Raw genomic sequence first — 21,658 nt, forward strand, 5'->3', positions numbered from 1 at the left:
CCATACTCCCCATGATGGCCATACTTTGCCCTCAGCTGTCTCTGACTTGACTGACAACACTCTTCTAAACGCTTAACACCTGTTCTTTTAATGTTTTCATGATTACTTCATGCTTACTCTTGATTTACAACCTTTACATTTGCTGTCCCCTCTAAAAGGCATGTAGTTCCTGATGGGCTTCACGTGGCGTTAGTGAGGGTGGCCAGCAGGCCGCCATTACCCTGTTTAATTTTCTTCTTCTTATTGTCTGTAATAAGCTTGCTTATTTATTTGTTTGCGTGTCTCTTTCCCTCCCCTAGATTATTCAGTGTGATTACTCATTGTATAGGCAACCTGGTCAGTATTTTTCTGTATCCCCAGCCCCCAGAATAGTGTCTGGTACCAAGGAGGTACTTAGTAAAATAAATGAATGATGAAAACTATAGAATGAGTTGCAGAACAGAACTTAGAGTCTGGTATAGTAATAAAGAGATGTGGTTCACATTTAGACCAGAGCCAGGGTAGTAGAAATGGGGTGCTCATAAGCAGATGCTGCCAAACTACAATTCCAAATCTTCATATCCAGTAGATGGAGACACACAGACACACAGACACACAGACACACACACACACGCACTCCCATAGATGACTGTATGTATTACACTGAAATAATGAGGACAAATGCTGTGGCAAATCAAGAACATAATGTTTCTGCTTTGTACAGTCATTTCCATTTTTATTCTAGTACCAAATCACTAATGTTTCTTAGTGTGAGAAAATTATTTGGGTATATGAAGAATCCAGGATGGGTGTGTTTATGTAATGCAATTAGTAAAAATTATATGTTAATCTTAGTTTTCTTTCTTGAACCAAGTGATGAAATTAAGCCCTTAATTTGCATATTAATTTTATTTGAACTGTCTAAAGTAGGGTCACTGGAAAGCAAGGTTAATGACAATCTTTGTTGAAAGTCTGGATGTTATGATTCTAAGATGCCTAGAAATCTGCCTGACAATATTGTGAGAATTTAAAGAAACTTTTAAAATTATATGTGGATCAGATGTTAGATAGATAGATAGTTCCTGCTCACAGGGGGATATTAGATTAAAAGAAGTTTCAGAGCCAGGGAGCTGATACCAAGTATTTAAGTACTTTCCAATGTAGGTAGGAGACCGTACTTAGTACTGTGACAGGTTGTGGGCCTCAGAGAAAGTCTTCTTACTTCTCTCCATCTCTGTTTTCTTATCTACAAGATAAAGTTTGAACTTGATTTTTAGGTATTTCCTTCTGTCTGTAGATATCTGGCATTTAATAATGTGGTAAAGAAAGTTATGGCTAAAATACTTTGATTTCATTTCTATGGAACTGTTAGATAAATTTTCCACGGAACTGTTAGATAAATCTTGAAAACAAAACAACACAAAAACCACCCAGAATAATTAGGTAAGTTTGAGGGAAATAGTCTTCGTTAGTACAAGTTGATCCATTATTAGCTTTCTAGGAATCCAAACCATTCTGTATATGGACAAGTTAAGTTTGGACTCAAATATTTGCAGAAGTGCTCTCTGGGAAAGCCACTCACGGCTGAAGTTTCAGAGGAGAATTGTCACACCTTTGCTCCACCTTGCTAAGTGCTTGGCGTTTGTTCTTTTCTGATACTTTGTGACTTATTTAATGGTGTCCCCATCTGACATGAAAGAATGCATTGCAGGAGGAACACATCTTTTCATTATTATCCTAACTTTACTATCAGTCACATGCTTTGGTGAGGCAGTATTATAATGGATACATCACAGGATAAATCACAGGTTTTATACTTGAGCCGAATTTGGTTCAAGTCCCAAGCTTAAAAGATGTGATCTTGGCCTCCTTATTTAACTTTTTCTAAATCTCAGTTTTATCGTGATCATCATCACCATCATGATCATCATCCTTCATTATCAACATAATTTATTTATTATCTATTGATGTGTAGACACTATTCCAAACCCAAAATCTACATTGATTATTAAGGATTTACAACAACCTGCAAAGTAAAATTAGATTATGAACTGCTGGGAGGTAAAGTAATTCTGAGGTTTGTAGCTAATAGGTGGTAAATATAAATTTTTAACCCAGGAAGAGCCCAAGCTCTTAATCTTGTCTATACTACTCTTACTATGAGATGATTTTATCAGTCAATATAAATTATGCTGCAGTAACAAAAATCCCCAAATCTTAGTGGCTTAAATCAACAAAGGTTTGGGCCTCCCTGGCGGTGCAGGGGTTAAGACGCAACCTATAAAGCTATCTGCAGCCACTGCAGCACAAGTTCGATCCCCTGCTAGGGAGCTACCCACATGGAGCAGCAGACCTTTCCTGACTCTCCTGCTGCTCCCCTCAGCAGTGTATTTCAGTCAATATGCATGTTCTATTCCCCACTCTGTCTCTGATGAATCCTCTCACCCCCCATCTCTGGCCTGTACCCCAGTTCTTGTATGCATAAATAAGTAAATCTTTTAAAAAAATCAACAAAGGTTTATTTTTTGCTTCATTACATGTGTTAGTTGAGAGCTCAGTCAGCCTCATCCTCTTTCTAAGACTAGGCTGACAAGACATTGCATTTTTGGAAAGCTAGCATTTATTACAACAGTGAGAAAGAGAACTAGGGAAAGACTTCTCAATTTTGGTACTATTGAAATTGGGGGAGGAGGATGAGTAATTCTTCATTATGGGGGCTATCCTTAGCACTGTGGGGTGTTTAGCCACATTCCTGGTCTCAACCCACTAGATGCCAGTAGCTCACTCCCCCCTATGATAACACCCCCAAATTTCCAAATTTCTCTTAGGTGCAAGCAATAGTATCTCTGGCTGAGAATCACTGCCTAGTTTAAGATTTTGTGATACAAAGTATATCCTCCACCTGGCAGTGACTCTTGTCAACTCAGTGACCAGAGCTGACCATATAAACACATCTCACCACAATGAAGCCAGGAAGTGAATCTTACAAAGAGAATCACAGGGAAGAACTGAAATGTTTGGAAACTAACATTAATAATTACCACAGATGAGATAATATTTGTCTTGAGGATCATTATACAGATTAAATGAAACAATGAAGCTTAAGCATCTAAGTCAATATGGACATCTAACAGTTCAGAGGAGTCAGCAAACCATGTCTAGTTTTGGCTAACCAACTTTTCTTCTTATAAATAAAGTTTTATTGCTATACTGCCATATCTGTTTGTTCACATATTGTCTATGACTGCTTTAATGCTACACCAGTGGGGTTGAGTTATTACAACAGATAGACTATGGTTCCAGAGTCTAAAATATTTGCTGTCTGACCCTATATAGTAAAAGTTTGCCAACTTCTGGTTTATGGAATCAAACTATGTTAGGAAGCAGGAACTTCAACTGAGCAGCAGGAATAGAAGGAGTTATCTTTGTTTCAAAGAGGTTAATAAGTATGTAGCCTTATGTATTTGTGTCTCTGTGATCTTTAGTCCAGGGCTATGATAGGATCCATATCAATACTTATCTACTCTCTCTACTTGTATAACCCACATCTTATAATTGCACTTTTAAACCAAAAAAAGTGACCTATATCATAAATACAGAAAAGTGCATATGCCTTAAATCTACAATCGAATGAGTTTTCACAGGTTGAACTCACCCACAAGTGCCTTCTTGCGCACTTCCAGCCCTAGTTACTGCTACAGGATACCTTGATTTCTCAGAGCAATGGCAATCAACTTTAAAGCTATGCCTCTAAAACACAAAGAATCTTGTAAACAGCATTACCTCACAAAAATCTGTATTTCTATTATGGGCAATTTTTATTTTATTTTATTTTTTTAATAGTAAATAGTTTCTTTTTTTTTTTTAAGATTTATTTATTTGTTTATTTATACAAGCACTGGGTACAGTCAGAAGCGCGGGAGGGTGAGAGAATTCACCAGAGCCAGAGTGGGGAGCAGGGCAGGCAGAAGGACTGAAGTACACTGCTGAGGGGAGCAGTGGGCGGCAGGAGAGATCTGCTCACCATGTGGGACCCTCCTCTGGTGGCCGGGGAGCAGCCGGGGATCGAACTGGTGCTGCAGAGGCTGCGGGCAGCTTCGCAACCCAGCGCTCAACCGCTGCACCACCGGGGAGGCCCATATGGGCAATTTTTAAATAAGATCAGTGATAGGGACCATACTAAATGAACCTCATTGTATCCTTGACACTTCAAAAATTATCAGCATTTTATCGTTCATGTTTCAGATAGATAGAGAGACAAAGATAGATAAATAGAGATTAGATAAATGGAGAGAGATTAGGTAGATGAAGAAAGACAGAAGTAGAGATGGAAATATATATAATATCTATACACATAATATCAATTAGGTACCAATTTTTATAAGATTTAGCTTTGTTTTCTGATTTGTAAATATTTCATCAGAGGGTTGTTGAGGATTAATAAATTGATGTATATAACATTCTTAGAAGAGCAAGTAGTGAGCACTCAATAAATATTAACCATCATCATTATTTTATTAACCATCATTGTGGGTAATATTAACCACATATTAACCAATATTAACCAGCATCATCATCAATATTAACCATCATTGTGGTGTAGGAAACTCATTAGCTAGGTCGTAAGTGTCCTCTCTTACTTTCCTTAGGTCTATGCTGTGGTGGTAATTGCATCTGTGGTCGGATTCTGTCTGCTGGTAATGCTGTTTCTGCTGAAGTTGGCAAGACACTCCAAGTTTGGCATGAAAGGTAAGAAGGGTTGTGTTTAGTTCACTTTTGATGTGGAATCACTTTTGGTTTAATGCTAATTACCACTAAAGGAAGCAGCTATATGTATGGTGACTAGATTTAAGGCTGAAAAAATAGCAACGAGGATATGCTACTACAAATCAAGACAGAGCAAATAATGTTGATTACTCAGTGTGACCCATTTTCCAATGAGAACAGTTGTCCCAGAAGACAGAGAACTGGTTTCTTGAGTATTGAGTGACTAATAGTTATATAGATAAACAGTCCCTGACTTTTCCTTTGGCTTCAGAAAAGAGACAAAGCTTGGTGGCATTAGGCTAATTGTGGACACATGGATTTTGTGCAGAAAGACCATTTCTGCTGTACACTTGACTTCCAGATCTTTGGTAGCATGCTTTTGGTGGTGTTCCTACTTTCCTAGATTCTCATCTTTTGAAATTTAAAGTGTTGGGAAACAAAATAAGAGCCATTGGCGGTACATTGAAGCTTTGTGAATGAGTAGCTTTTTTCATTAGTGGAAAAATTCCCAGTGCTCAATTAAAAATTAAGGACTATGTTGCCCAACAATAGATCACTGGTCTCTTTTAGAGGATTTGGAATGCATTTTAGGGGGAAACTTGTCTTAATGTTTTTGTTATATAAATAGTCAAGAGTTTCAGTGATTTAAAAGCATTTGCTCTGAAGTTTATACTTAAATATTGATCAATATGTTATTTGAACTTTGCATGATCTCTTATAAATAGCCTCTAGCTTGGGAAAATTGTGAAGAAGGTTTAATAATGTCTTGGTTTTGTAGGAGAGAAAGTCAGGTGGTTTTGTTTTTTGTTTTGATCTGTGTGGTTCATTAAGTTATTATTGTTTCTTGCTTACCTGGAAAGCAGTGACTTGTCCAGTACACCCTGGACAACTCATTCTGAGGTTTTCTCAGAATTCAGACCTAAATCTGAGGTTTTTCTCTTCTTCTGTTGTGAGATCCCTAAACCTAAAGTGAAAAGGGAGGAGTAGCAGTATTTTGGTGCTTAAACTTCCTCCCACTCTATTCCCCCTCAAACCTCCTCTTGAATCCCCTTTTGGCCCACTGATCCTTCACTTTTCTTTTGGAGGAGGGAAGGTGTCTTTTGTCCAATTATAAATAATGCTTGGGAGAGGTCTCTACTACAGTGATTCTGATTGATCCTACAATGGTTCCCAAACTTGACATTGTATCAGAAACCCCAGAGGCTTGTGAAATCATGGATTTCTGGGCCACCTGATAGTTTATGATTTAATAGGTCTGCAGTGGGTTTAAAGATTGGGATACTGATGCTGTTGTTGCCCACGTATTCTCAGAGAATCATTGTCCCATGGTGTAAGTGTGGACTACCAGGGCTCTTTTTGAGTGTGACAAGAATGGGGAGAGGCATTGCAAACTGAACTCACTCATTGCTTCACAGATTTCTGGATCCCCATTTCTTCTAGCACACTGGGTCAGGTTGCTGCACTCTGCATGTCAACTACCTGCCATGGTATTTGCTTTCCTCTTTCTAGTCAGGATCCTTCTTTCCAGAGAGACATTTAGAGTGGATGTCCCCAGGCAGAGACTTTTCTGCAGAGTCAGATTGTAGCACTACCCCTTGCACATCTCCAGCATTTAGTGTGAGATTTTTCATCTACTGGGCTCTTCAGAGAGAGGCAGATATGTCTGGAAGCTCCATAAAAGGTTTGGAAACCCATGGAGCAATATTAAGGAGCTCCACTTTGTGTTAGAATTATCTATAAATGGCAACATACTCTTCACTGCAGTGATGGAAGAGAATAAAAAATAGACATTTCAGAAAAGACCACATAAAGACTGGTATTAAGACTTGAATGAAGTGTTTTATTTGGATGATTTGGCATGATTACTGCCTCGACACCGACATTTTCTGAGTATAACCTTGGGGTATCCTTAATGTATTGTAAGATTTTACTTATCCTTGGCACAGAGCCAGAAAATGACTTCCTTCAGGCACTAACAACTATAGTGTGTGTTCCATTCCCTTACTCCTGAACATAAATAAAATCATTTTTTAAAGAGCTGTCATAGAGACTCATGTTCTTGTTTAGGATAGCTTATTTTTCTATTTTTAACTACACATCTGTTTGAAGTGTAACTTGAACAAAACGGGCCTAAGGTGAGGTTATTATTATCTTACTAATCAGAAGCTGAGGTGATAATTTGGGGGGCGGGGATCTAGAAGATAACAAAGCTGGCGCAATAAGTGCTAAGAAGTGGCATAAAAGATGTTAAGTTCATGTATTTTAAATGTTATTAGAGCTGAGGGGATTGCTGAAAAATCGTGTCTTAATGATATTTTCCCTTAAAATATAAAATATCATTAGGCTATCTGAAATAACCAGAAAATATATCAGTTGTGATTTCTTAGGAACTGTGGTATGTGATAGTGTTTAATCTCGGCCAGAACTACATATACCACATGAGTGGTCTGTGGCTGATGTACAAATGAGCTATACCAAATGTAACTCTTACCTTCATATGCATCTTTGGGGAGATTCTACCCTATTCAGATTCTCTTATCTTGGAGACAGATAAGACAAGGATGGCTGCTAGGTCTACACATATGCATTGACAGTCTTTTGCCCACCCTTTGCATGGCACACTTTAGCTTTTCAATTCACAGTAGTAGCCTCTGGATTATAAACTGCAGTTGTTTAATAGTGTTGATTAGAAGGGCCCAGAATCACATAAACCATAAACCTCTTAAATCACACTGCAGCTGAATATATGGCAATTCAGGTTTCATGGATTGACCTGAGAACCCAAACATTATTGGTGGTGTTGCTTCCTTGGGAAGGTGATGAATAAATTCCAAACCAGGGACTCCCCAGTGGCGCAGTGGGTTGAACGCAGCTCTGTGAAGCTGTCCACAGCCTTTGTGGTGCAGTTTCGATTCCCGGCCAGCCAGGGAGCTACCCACATGGCGCAGCAGACCTCTCCTGTCTTGCCTGCTGCTCCCCTCAGCAGTGTATTTCTATTCATCTGCCTGTTCTGCTCCCTGCTCTGTCTCTGGTGAATCCTCTCACCCTCCTGCACCTTTAGCCTGTACCCCAGTTCTTGTATAGAAATAAATAAATAAACATTAAAAAAAATCCACACCAGCCAGTTAAACCAGGATTTTAGTGTACAGCCAACGGAGCTGTGGTGTGCTCCTTGGAGATGGGGCTCTGTGACTCTAAGCTTCATGGGTTTTATTTTTTTGTTTCTTCTCTGATGCTCTGTAACCAAGCACTGATGGTGAATTCTCAACCAGGCAGTCCAGATTATGAAGTTCACAATGACCAAATTTATGTTGGTTTTGTTCATTACTTACCCAGTGCCAAGCCCAGAGTTGGCACTCAAGAAATAATAATTGACCAAAGGAATGATTACAGAGAATTTTCAACTTAATTCTCTTTAGATTGGTAATTGGAAAATGGTTAATATTTGGAGAACAGCTCTTATGTAAGTGGTTAAACAGAGATCTTGAATACTGTTTGTTTCTAAATGGATTTACTCTCCCTCTCCTCTTCTGTCTTTTGATTAAATTACTCCACAAAGTAATGGTCACAGAGAGGAGCTCACTTTTTCCAGGTGTGGACTTAGGCTTCATAAGTCTTGCACACCGTTTTAAACAACTCTTCTTTAAGTTCAGAGGGTTCACCTTGACTTTCCATTTGGCACATGAGCCTCTTCACTTTCTGCCTCTCTGTCCTTGAATGTGTGGCCCAGAATACGTGTCTTTGCCCATATCTAAAGCCACTGAAGTACCATATGTTGGCTCCCATCTTAGTATTCACATAGGGTTTATCTTTCATTATTGCTTTGATGTATTTTAAGCTTGTTGTTAGTGTCCAACAGACGACTAACCTATTTCAATAAAGATGTCAAGAAATAGAATTTATCCCAGAAAGTGTTCCCATGATCCTTTCTGTGCCTTTCACCACTTCCATTGCTTTTTGGTTGAATATCCAGTTACCAGAACTGCAGAGTCCCAAATAAAGCCTCTCTGTTAGTGCTTGGCCATCTGTATATGTGGGTTTAATATGGATGCATAAAATGTGTAACAAATCTATCTAAATCTGCGTCTATATCAATACCCTTATATGTAAGTGTATATATCATTTTGCCCTGATGCTTCTGACGCTGCCTTTGGTTTATTTTCATTTTAATTTCCACAGAAATAGGGTTCAAAGACTTTTTCCAAGCTTATTGCCAAAGGAACAGGCCTCTGAATGCTCTCATTTATATTATAACTAAGTTTTATGCTTCCTGGCTCCCTTTCTGCATCGAAGATATGGATGTGCACATGAAAGGGAAGTGGAGGCATCTAGGGGTCCAGGGACTGCCAAGTCTTCAAAGAGTGCTCCATGTCAGGAGCACTGTCTGATGGCATTGATGGTGTGCAGGGTTGGAAAAAATAGAAGGAAGCCAGAAGGGTGGATGTCTTTGCACTCGTCACACTGGAGAAGAATAAGTTGTGGCCATCAGCTTTGTGCTACTTGCATTTCCTGATGGAAGTACACATATGATACTTATTCCCTAAGTACTGATGCATCCTTTGTCATTCTAGAGTAAATAGCCAAGTGACCCAAAGAGATCCTTCAAGTGCAACTGGACGAAGAGACCTTGCCTCTCATTCAGTGTTGCTAGCCCACAGATTTCCTCTACAGCCTCCTGTCCTTGCTTATATCAGTAGACATGCACTCGTTCCTGCTGTTTGAGTGCTAGGTATTTCCAATTAGTAATTGACCAAAGAGCTCCTCTGCTGAGAATATGGAGCCAGGATTTCTTAACTCCAGATTTGAAGTCCACAATTCTCTTATGAATGATCTTCTAAATGCCTTTCAACATCAATAAAAAAAAAAGTTGTTATTTAAAAATAGTCATACACAATGTGAGGCTAATGCTAAAGAGGTTAAAGGTTAAAGATTTTTATATGAGCTGAAGACAATTTTGGAAAGTTTAGGAGGTTGAGTTTAGCAGATATTTGGATTAACTTTTAAAGGAAGGGAAAAAATGTCTGAAAACCAGAAATACAGTAGAAAAACATCTGTATTTCATGTGCACCCACTTCCATACCACATACTATTTTTTAAGAGACAAATAACATTAAAATTTATAACAGTAACACATGTATGCCTCCTTTTCCCACAATTTTGAGCAGTTTAGAGATATATGGAACCAAAAGTGTTAGTTCCATCTCTTCTCCCCTTAACATTTCCACTCTGAGGGAATGAAACCATCCAGAATGCATAATAAAATATTTCACTTATGTAGATAATCAAATATATTTATTTTTGGTTCCATAAAGAAATCACAGTGAGTCTTTTTGACCCCCTCCCTGTTTTCCACCTCCTTTTAACCCCTCTGGTAACCTTAGTTCTATAGTCAGATTTGTAGGATTTGTTTTGGTTTGGTTCTGTCTGACCCATTTTTTTGTTTGTTTCTCTATATTCTACACATCCAGTATTTGTCTTTCTCCTTCTGACTTATTTCACTTAGCATTATCCTCTCCAGTTCCACCCTTGTTCAAAATGGTAGAATTTCACCAGTTTTGTTTTAACAGCTCAGTGGTATTCCACTGTGTATATCTACTACATCTTCCTTCAGGTAACAATTTATCTTGTAGATTTTTTTTTGTCAGTACCTAGATAAATACTACATTTTATTTAACAGTATTTCTAAATGATCTGGCATCAGACCACTTGGGTCTGAAGCCTGACTCTCTGCATTACAAACCGTGTGAGATTAAGCACTTTTATCTATTATCTTAATATTTCCATCTTGAATGGGGCAACAAGTATGTCCATCTCATAGGGAGCGTAAAACACAAAATGAGTTCATATATATGGAACACTTGGGAAAGTTCCTGGCATTCAATAATTACTATACAGCTACTATTGTTGCTATTATTATTAACATGGTCATTATTATTGATGTATTGTGATGTATTTGCTTCTTTCAATGGATATTTGTGTTTTTTCCAAGTTTTCAGAAAAGTATTTCAAATGAAACCTTACATATAAAGACAAATACTTGTAGATGGATTGGTAGGAGAAAAGGTGTGCATATTTTAAATGTTGACAGATTACCTTGCACAAGTGGCTTATCAATTTATACTCCCAACAAAGTATCTGAGAATATTCTTTTATTTATATTTTCATCCATATCAGATATTATCAGTGATACTTTTGCCAATTCAGTTAAAATGACATTCTCTCTGATAATAAGGTTAACCATTTTTGTTAAGTGAAGAATGAGAAGAAATATTTTTATTTGCTGATTTATTTATAAATTTTATCAATCTTTTTGGTAATATATGTTCATATTTGGTCTAGTCTGATTTTTTATGCCTTTTTGGGAAATAATTTCAGCTCACAAAAAATCTGTGTAGAGAATTCATATATCTTGATCCCAGCTCTCCAATATTAATATCCTATAGGATGTAGTATAACAATCAAAACCATAAAATTAACACTGATGCTGTGCTATTAACTTATTACAGACTTTATTAAAATTTTCACCAATACTCTCACTATATTTTTTCTTAGTCTGACTTTTTAATAGTGTCTTTTGGCAAAATAAGATTTACTTTCTTATGGAAGCAAATCTGTCTATCTTTCCCATTTACGTTTTATGTCTTATTTGGGCAAGCCATCCCCTCTGTAAGGTTGTAGACTTACTTTTTAAATATTTCTTTCACCAGTTTTACTATTTTTTTAAACTTTTTAAATTTTTGAAATACCTTTTAAAAAAATTTAGAAATATTTAGAACAACAGTGGAGATATATAGAATAAGAATATTTGAATGAATCTTAATGTGATATTTCAGCGAGACCAGTAGCATAAATTTAACTTTCTGGAATCAGAAAGCCACAAAAAGAAATCTTGAAAAATGTAGAGATTAATTACCTTTTTGCAAAGTACATAAAGGGCTTTGTTGCTTCCCTCTTACAATGTGGGAATATAAACCTCAGAAAATAGTCTCAAAAAATAAAGCTTTTCACGGAGGGCTTTTTTTTTTTTTTTCTGTCCTCTCCCAGTTTTAGGTTGAGCTCAAAGTACATCTTATAACCAGATTAGTAAAGAATAAAATTGACTACTAGTCATGAATTCCACAGAAATTTCTGAGAAGACAATCAGTTGAAAGAGCTACTGAGTACCTGCATAAATTGAAAATTGATCTAGAGAAAAAAGGAATGAACTTAAGTTAATTCTTTTCTGTCATGTGGAGATGGTATAAAAAACTTGTTTCTCTCTGTTTCTGGAATGAAGATCTACTTTCCGAAATTTCTTACTTCTATGAGAGCCAACATTTGAGTTATTTCTAGATGTGGGCAGAACACACTTTTTGCAGCATATTGAAAATGGGGGCAGAACTTCCAGAATCCAGCAACACTGGAAGTAGATGCGGCTCCTTCCCCTACTCCCTGCCAGCTCAGTTACCTGAGCTTTTAAATTGTCTGTGGAATCTGGGTCTGTAGAGAATTTCCACACTACTAGTTTCCATAAAAGGTAAAAGATCCCTTAAGAAACTAGATTTTGGGCCTCCCCGGTGGCGCAACTGTTGAGCACGGGGTTGCGAAGCTGCCTGCAGCCTCTGCAGCGCCTGTTCATCCCTGGCCACTGGGCAAGCGTCCCACATGGCGCACAGGCCTCTCCTGCCGCCCGCTGCTCCCCTCAGCAGTGTACTTGTCAGTCTGGCTGTTCTGTTCCCCGCTCTGGCTCTGGTGAATTCTCTCACCCTCCCGCCCCTTCTGACTGTACCCAGTGCTTACATAAATAAATAAACCTTAAAAAAAAAAAAAAAGAAACTAGATTTTTTTGTACTTAAAAGTCAGGAAAAGTGTTACATCCTCTTTTGCTTCACAAATCCTGTGGTTAACTCACGTTGACTTCCTTGTAGGTACATCATGACCTACTTTATATAGGGTTTCCCAAGTCTACTGGTTTCTCCTTTTCTCCCCTTCATTTCTCCTCCCCTTTCATTTCTCTGCCATTTTGTCCTTCCACATCTCTGGGTGTCCTCATTTTACATCTTTTCTCTCTCTTTGGTTTTTAAGTTTTTCAAAAATTATGAAGACAGTTAAAGACTTGGCTTCAATTCTAACATATGCTTTGATTTTATCTTACTTTATTTTGGGCAAGAATACTGAATGACTCGGGATAAATTTAGCTCTAAATCATCAGAACTGTCACGTGCCACTTCAGAAGACAGTCTATTTGAATGCTGCACACCCTTTGTGTTCATAACTAGTTAATTCTTATGTCTTTACATGTGGGAGCCTGTAGGGCTGTAACACTAGAGGCTTAGCAGTCAGACAAGCTTGGGTTCAAATCCCAGAACTTGCTAACCACAATGTTGGTCACATTTTGATTAGCCGTTAAGCAGGCACCGTACTCTTTCATAATCTCTTACTTTGCAGTTGACAGCAGAGTAACTTTCCTTTTCAGTAGGCAGTTGCTTTAGGGTGCCTCCTGTATCTTTGTGCTTTTTGGTAGAATCCAAAACAGCAAGAGTGGGCCTTACATGAGTCCTGTCTTCTGTGTCACAAACCAGCTATGTAACCTTAGCAAGTCTCTTAAGCTCTCTGGTCACAATGTCCTCATCTCTATTCATAAATATGCAGTAAAGGCGAAGCTCACTGCCCACTCTTGGTGGTGCAGGAGTTAGGTATCAGCACTATCCTGCTATCTGCAGTCACTGCAGCACAAGTTCGATCCCCGGCCAAGGAGTGACCCACATGGTGCAGCAGACCTCTCCTGTTCCCGCTGCTCCCCTCAGCAGTGTATTTCAGTCAGTCCGCCTATTCTGCGCCCCACTCTGTCTCTGGTGCATGCTCTCACACCCCGCACCTCTGGTCTACACCCTAGTTCTTGTATGCATAAATAAATCTTAAAAACAAAAACAAAATGCAGTTCCTGCCAGATGCACTGCTTTCACACTGGTCTTCAGTTCACAGAATCACAAGTGTGTGTTCCTCAAGGCTTGGGGACATAGAGCACCAGGAAGACAACTTGGTTTTAGGAGAAATTAAGGGGCTGACATCTTTGACTTTATGATTCTTTGTTTATTTTAATATTCATTAGAAAAATATATCTGGAACATCATACTCTGGTTTTCATAATGTTACTATTTAGGATGCAGCTTAAGTTTTACAAAATGAAATATGAAAGGAAATATATTAAGAAATTTAATTTAATTTTTAAAAAAAATATTATTTCAATAAGACTGACCACCCCAAAACATGGAGAGAGAGATGGTGGAGTCAGTATAGGATTTCTAATTCTATTTTCCAAAACGAATTGAATATATAGGTTTTTGTTTTACCTTCAGCCATCTTTAAAGCTTTACAGAAGTGTAATTTATATGTAATGAACTGTATATATTATAAATATACTGTTTGACAAGTATTGATATGCATATTTATCTATGAAGCCATCATCACAGTCATTTTTTAAAAAATGAAATTAAATTTCTTAATGGGTTTCCTTTCATATTTTATTTTTTTAAACTTAAACTTTATCCTGAATAATGACATCATGAAAACAAGAGTATGAAGTACCAGGTATATTTTTCTAATGAATTTGAAAATAAAAAATTATAAAAGTCACAATATATTTATCTCATTCCTTTTATAATCTCTCACTCTGCTGTCCACAGCCTTCCATGTAAATATAGACTTACTCTCTCTTATAAGACATAGTTTTACAGTTTCTAGAATTTATATGATTGGAATTCTAATGTTTACTTTTTTTCCTGGTTTCCTTTTTATATATGTATATCATTACTTAGAGATTCATCAATGATATTATATGAATAGTGCATTAATTTTTTTTTTTGCTGAGTTATTCTTATCTTTGGATACACCAGTGTCAGTTTTCTTCTTCACTTGTTAGTGGACATTTGGGTATTTCCAGTTTGTGACTGTTGAAAATTAAAAAGGCATGTAAAGTCTTAAAAAAAAATTACTAATTGAAAATTGAATACTGAGCAGAACAGTGTCTGCCTCATGGAACTTAAATTCTATGTGGAAATAAGAAAAAAAAAACAGAGAAAGAAATATAGATTTAAATGCAAGTGATGACAAATACTATGAATAAATGAAGCAAGGTAAGAGTGGGATAGGGAGAGTTTTATTTTTAAATAATTAAGACAGGCTTGTCTGATAAGATAACACTTAAGCCAAGAGTCTAAGACAGTGAGGGAGTGAGTACACTGACATGTGATGGAAGAGCATTCCAGGCAGAGGGAATAGCACATGCAAAGGCACAGAGGCTTGAGTGAGCCCTGTCTGCTGAGGGACAGCAGAGGCCAGTGTGACTGGAGTGGATTGAAGGGTAGTATGGGGACAGCAGTAGGTGAGATCAGAGAGGTGGCAGAAAGGCAGCTGGTGGCAGAAAGGCAACCTTACAGATTTTCTCTGAGTGAGTGATACTCGTGCAGAAGTCTCTCAGAAAAGGCATGTTATGAAAATGTATATAAAAACCTTAAATATCAGTAGCACTAATGTATGGATGTATTAAGCTAGTTTCTGATAACAGACTAATGGGGGGAAACTATCTCTGGAGGGTGGCAGGATTGGGGGAAATGTTCATGATACATGAGTATGGGTAAACTTTCACTTCGGTTTCACGATTTTTGGTGTTTCTGGAGTATGAGCGCCAATCCTTACCCCTTGTCAATCTCCAATGTTTGTGTACACACACATGCACACACAGTCAACACTCACCTTCAAATGATAGCCTGCAATTTTTTAAATGGTCTGCGTTCCCCGAGACCATCTGCTCACCAAATGCTGTGGTTATTCATTGTCAAATGACCATAAACAGAGAAATAAGGGGTAGGACCCAGGCTTTAACTTGTGGCTTGAGTTTTCTTATTGTCTTTCTCATCTTTACTCTAATTCCTCTTATGCAACTCAGCTCATTCCAAGGCTGGGTCATCACACTCTAGTTAATTCCATGACTGGTTTAATTGAGTGAATCCTCTCTGCTTGAGATTTCAGTTGCCATTGGGAAAAGAAACAACTATTTCAAAAAACTCAAATCACGCATTTTCAGGGTGAAAAAGACGTTTTGGGAATTCTGTTTTTCCTCATTGTGATGATTAAACATTAAGTAGAACCCATGTTATTTGCAAGATGTTTCTTTTGGCTTGAAAGACAAAACTAGAACTTAAGGTCAAGTTGGAAGTTTTGGAAGCTATGCCAAAACATCTATTTTAGTCTTTTTTCTTGAATCACCATGGGGTGAAGGTAGGGGATCTAATTTTTCTATGGCCACATTTCCAGATATACTTAAATGCATTTTTTTAAAAAAAAATCTTTTTGATTCACTCCCTTCTTATTCTCTCTGTGTTTCATGAAGTATTTGGTTGACTGACACCTTTGGGGAACTTCTCTCATCTTTCCCCATCTTTCCCCAAGGCACTTGTCTCTCTTCTCTGTCCCTGCATGTCATGGAGCAGAATCCTTTACATCCTTTCCCCATAAGATTTAAGAATTAGAGCCTCCCTGGTGGCGCAGTGGTTGAGTGCTGGGTTGCAAAACTGCCCGCAGCCTCTGCAGCACCTGTTTGATCCCCAGCTGCCCGGCGAGGGTCCCACATGGCATGCAGACTTCTCCTGCCACGCCTGCTGCTCCCCTCAGCAGTGTACTTCATCTCTCTGCCTGTTCTGCTCTCCGCTCCTGCTCTGGTGAATTCTCTCACCTTCCCATGCTTCTGGCTATACCCAGTGCTTGTATAAATAAATAAATAAATCTTTAAAAAAAGATTTAAGAATTAAGTTCTTCTGAAATCTTCATTATATTCACGTGTATCTTCCTCTTTATGAAATGCTCAGTAATGTACTTTTCTTATGTTCTCACCCTCCACCTAATATGTTTATGGATTAGCAAATTCAAGATGTTAACAGAGATCACCAGCAAAAAGCACATTTGAAAAGACATCTGCCATGTACAGACCTGCATAATGAAAATCTAAAAGAGAAAACAATGATCCCCATTTTGGATAATCCCATTCATTGGCAAGGATTCTTGGATAGTCTTAAATTTCTTTGATGTCTCAGTTTTCCCTCTGTTCAGCATCTTATTCTACATATCAGAATATTATCAAAAGTTTTGAATTACAAACAATGCATGGAAATGCAGAGGATTATAATCATCCTCTGAATTCTTAGAATTCATGATGCCAAGGGTGGGAGACACCAAGTCTGAAGAGCTTTGTCTTATCATTTTAGCACTGACTTCAGCAAATGTTTCACCTTGAAAATGATAATTCATTGCAGATATTTTTTAATGACAGTGATGGTTACAAATTTTATTTGTGGAAGACATGTGGTCTTTTTTTTTTTTTTTAACAAAGTCGGTTCCAATTTATTGAAACCATGATGTGAAGGCAGGAGTTCATTACTGGATATCATCCTTTTGGTGACAACAGGGTGATACATCTCTAAGGGATGTGACTTAGAGACCAGCAGCCTTCTGTGCAATTGACCATCAAATAGCAAATTCACGATGATATCTATTTCAACACCCCCAACAAACAAAAAAGACAGAACGGTCGTTATCACTTAGACAGTTATCTAGCTTCTGATTAGTCTGCCTTTTGTGCTCCCACTTTGTCATGGGGCAGAATTCAGTCAGTCACGTTCTCAGAAAGATTAAGATGAGTTAAACTGCCTTGGAGTTTGTTTGTGGCTGGACTTACCAGTGAAGCATTTAGACGTGTGTTCTGGCCGTGCTGTTGCTTGATCTTATTTAACCTGGTGTCAGTCCACCGACATTCCCAAAGCCTCAACACCGAGCACTGGCCCTGAACATGTTGCCCCTGGCAGGTTTGGGTCATCATCTCAGGAGTGTCATCTTCAGTTTTAAAATAAGCCCAGCAGAGCAGTTCACTGTTGCTCAATTAAGTTTGGCAAATCTGTCTCAGACCTCATGGGGAGTTTTCCTCAATGAGCCAAGCAGGATGAGGCGTTCCATGAGGAACAGGCGTACCGCAGTCAGGTCCAGCTCTCAGTGTCCTGCCGAAGGAAGCAGGGCGGCATGGAGGGGAATTGGAGCCCCTCTGGGGCTGAAGCTCAGGTTCTGGTCAGAGGTGAGGGATTTCTTCTTGGTGTTCACAGTGAAACCAGAGAAGGAGATCATGGTGCTCATGTTGTCCTCAAAGCCTTTCATGACTACCATTGGGCCTGAACATGTACTCACTGGCATCAGTGTTCGCACATGGGAAACATTCAGGATCCACCAACAATAGGGCACTGTTGGACTGTTCAGAAGGCTCTGGATGGAGGTGCTGGCTCTCTGGGAGAGCCCCTGCCAGCCCTAGGGGGCTTTGTGCTAACTCAGATTGTTACAGAGCTCCTGAGCAAAGAGACTGCTTTTTTCCCTCCACAATAATACTGTAGGGAGAGGTTGAACAGGCACCAGAAGTGGAGGTGCCACAGAATGGTGAGATGAAGTGGGTGTCTGCAGGGACCCCTTCTTGTCCCAGATGTCCATGCCTTGGGTCCAAGGAATGTTTGAGATGATGTGGTTTCCTGCCTCCAAGCCAGGACCCTGGCTAGTGCTTTATTGTTTAAGGTAGAGGGCCAAGAGGATCCCAAAGTAGGCTGCACTGGAGCCCTACACAGCCTTGGCCAGCAGGTGCCCCATCCGTTGCCTTCCCAGGAGGCTCAGAGAGGCCTGGGTGGGCTGAGGCAGCCTCCTGGAGGCAGCCACAAAACTCTGTCATTCTTAAACTGAATCCTCTCCCTTTGTGAACCCTTCCCAGGTCCATCCATATTTTCCTGAGCTTCTGAGGCATTCTGACAGTTCCTCCACAAAATAATAAAAGCTCCTCTCCCCTAGTGGCAGCCATTGTGGCGATTCTGTCTGTCTGTCTATCTATCTATCTATCTATCTATCTATCTATCTATCTATCTATCTATCTATCTATCTATAATTTATAATGAGAATTTATATTTAGATGCAAAAACTTGAGGTGCCCATTAATCGTCTGTGTCATCTTTCTACTGGGGTCTTAGAGGAATTTTTTGTAATTTTTGTTTAAACGTATGTTTTTTATAGCATTTCAGGCATACTTGCCTGTTCCAGTTCTAGTCTTCCAGATGTGCTGACATAATTGCCTTAAATTATAAATTACTGAATTATAAACATGATTGAAACATTTTAGAAAGTGAGTGTATGGAACCATTTATGATCCAAACAAATTTATTGCATGTGTTATTTAAAAAGTATTTTGATAGTGTGTGTTTCTGTAGCCATTTATAATAATATATTAGCTAATGCTCAGGTGACCTGGTGACCCAGTCTACCTCTCCGTCCATGGCAGTCTCCATCAAGTACCTGTTACCTGAAGCCTTAAAGTTAGCATATTCCTCCAAAGATAAGAACAGAGGTAAGAGCAATATATTTTTAAATTATGATGATTTATTTGAATAACACAGAATCTTGAATCTCTGTGCTATAGATCTGTGTTAGCCAGATGCATAGATTACACAATTCAACTTAAATGACATTCCAGAATCTCAGAGCAATGTAGATGATTAATTGAATGTGCTTATGTGGAAGAGCCAAGGAGTGGCTGCTGCTGCCAGTTTTTCTCTTGGTATTTGCTGGCCATGTACTTTGTCCTTTCCTTTCTCTGGACAGGGTCTGCACCCTCTATTAGCGAGAGATGGGACTTTCCACAGCAAAGAGTCACATCTGTAATAGGTCGAAGAATTCATTTTTTGTTACCTGACAGCGAACTTCAAAATTGAGTTTCATGATTCTAGCAAATACATAATGTAAATGTAGCTCTTTGAAAATTGCTAAAGAAACATGAATATATAAGATTTATATAGTTAAATGTAGATCATTTGGTGGTGAACCAATGCCAGCAACCAGAAGGCAGAGTTGACACAGGTATGTTTTCACGAACTTCTCTTGATTAATGTTGTAGATGTCCATGCCCTGCCCAGCAACCCTCAAAGTTAAGGATAACCGATCCGGTGTGCTTTCCCTGGCTTCTGCATACATTTATTCCTAAGGGTTAGCATCTGAAACATTCTTCAGAGAGCTATCTTTGAGCAAGCAGAGTTCCTCCTACACCCCTAACACATGTGCCTGCACACACACATATGTACATGCACACATATGCACACACATCTGGAAGTGACTTGGCGTTAAGTGCCCTCATCGCCTTCCCTCAACCCCTCCTTTGCCCTTGACTAAGTTTTGAGGTAGCAGAAAAGCCTTCAGGCTGGGCTTACTCCTTGGATAATTTGCAAGTTCTCTATAGGATGCTTGGTGTCATTTACACTCCTCCCTGCAGGGTCAGGCTGAGTCTGAGACTCAGCCTAAAACCAAAGCCTTGCTTGGCTTCTTCTCTTTCCTGCTTCCTCTTCTCCTGGGAGTCCTTCTTTAAGAAATCATTGTGATCAGTCCTTTATCATTAGTGTTGTGTGCAAAAATTTTCTCCCAGTCGGTGGGGTTTCTCTTTGTTTTGGTTATTGTCTCTTTTGCTGTGCAGAAGCTCTTCAATTTGATGTAGCCCCAGCTGTTTATCTTGGCCTTCACTATCACTGCTTTGGGAGATGTGTCTGTAAAGATATCTTTGAGGTGCATGCCATGTAGTGTTTCGCCTATATTTCCTTCTATATATTTTATGGTTTCAGGTCTTAGGTCTCGTTCTTTAATCCATTTTGAGTTGGTTTTTGTGCATGGTGTGAGGTAGTGGTCAAGCTTCATTCTTTTGCATGTAGCAACCCAGTTTTCCCAGCACCATTTATTGAACAAACCTAGAAAAAGAAAAATACCAGATAGTCTCACTCATAACAGGAATTTAGAAAACCTAAATAAGGGACCAGGAAAAAGACTAATTAATACAAAGTAAAAAATCAAAATCAACAAGCAACTATGGACCAGAGACACACTGCGGAGGGCTGGGGAGAGGAAGAATTAGTGTCAAAATAAGGGGGGGTGCAATTGTATGGGGAATATAAGCAAAATGTAAATGCATACATTGTGCAAAAAATGAAAAAAAATAGTTGTTCTCATATTAATGTTCCACAATTTTATTGATTTATAATATTGTTATTTATTAAATAAAAAGAAATATAAAAATAAAAAAAAAGAAATCATTTGCTATGAACACTGCTATCTGGGCCTACTTCTGAGCAACTGACCTAAGACAATTAATATTTTCTGTAGGAGATACAATAAATGAAATATTACTTTATGTTTTTTATCAATTTGTTTAAAACTTTATTTCTTGTTTGCTAACTTGAGCTACATATGTGTAAGTAGATGATCTTCAATTTTAATGCAAAAATTAAGTGAGGTACAGATTATAGTTACCAATTTATTAGGGTTCACTGGTGCCATATCCTTGACACATTCTGTTATTTTCATAATAATCTTTCATTTTAAGGATGAGTTAATTGTAATCCAGAGACATTTATTAATGCAGCCAAGTCCCAGAGCTTGCAATTAGCAGAATCACAATTTTTATCCAGATTTTTCTGGTTTTAATACTTTAGTTCTTTCAACAACTGTCTTGTTGATGCTTTCACCTTTTTGGGGTATTGAAATGTATATTTCTATGTGTTATCAAAGAGACACTCCAATATCAAAGTTCATAACTTTAATAAAAGTGAAGATTCTTTATTAAGTGATAACAGGATGCATTACCAAATACCAAACTTCATTTCCTAGGATGAAAGTGATTGAAAATTATTTTTAACAGCAATGAGTCAAGACATATCTATTTGTTGTATACAGAGAGCCTCTTGGATGGCACACCAGCCCCAGCTTCAGAAAGGGCTGTTAACATCAAGACAATATGAGAGAATCTAGGTGTTGACAAAAGCACAAGTTTACAGAGAAGGGGAGAACAGGACAGGGCTTTTGAGATGTGCTTCAG

General features: G+C 38.4%; 1 protein-coding gene across 5 annotated transcripts in view; it reads left to right on the forward strand.

Moving 5' to 3' along the window:
- The window catches only part of NTRK2 (neurotrophic receptor tyrosine kinase 2), a gene marked incomplete at its 3' end in the record, with an annotated part of 340,861 nt that overhangs the window by 78,989 nt on the left and 240,214 nt on the right, over positions 1-21,658 (forward strand). For all 5 annotated transcript variants that reach the window (XM_084238704.1, XM_084238705.1, XM_084238706.1 and 2 more), the window contains exon 10: positions 4,629-4,728. In XM_084238704.1, the coding sequence (XP_084094830.1) occupies positions 4,629-4,728 (100 nt within the window). The remainder of the gene's footprint in view (positions 1-4,628; positions 4,729-21,658) is intronic.

This window comes from Talpa europaea, assembly GCF_964194135.1.
Source record: "Talpa europaea genome assembly, chromosome: 7".
In the NCBI taxonomy this organism is placed as follows: domain Eukaryota; kingdom Metazoa; phylum Chordata; class Mammalia; order Eulipotyphla; family Talpidae; genus Talpa; species Talpa europaea.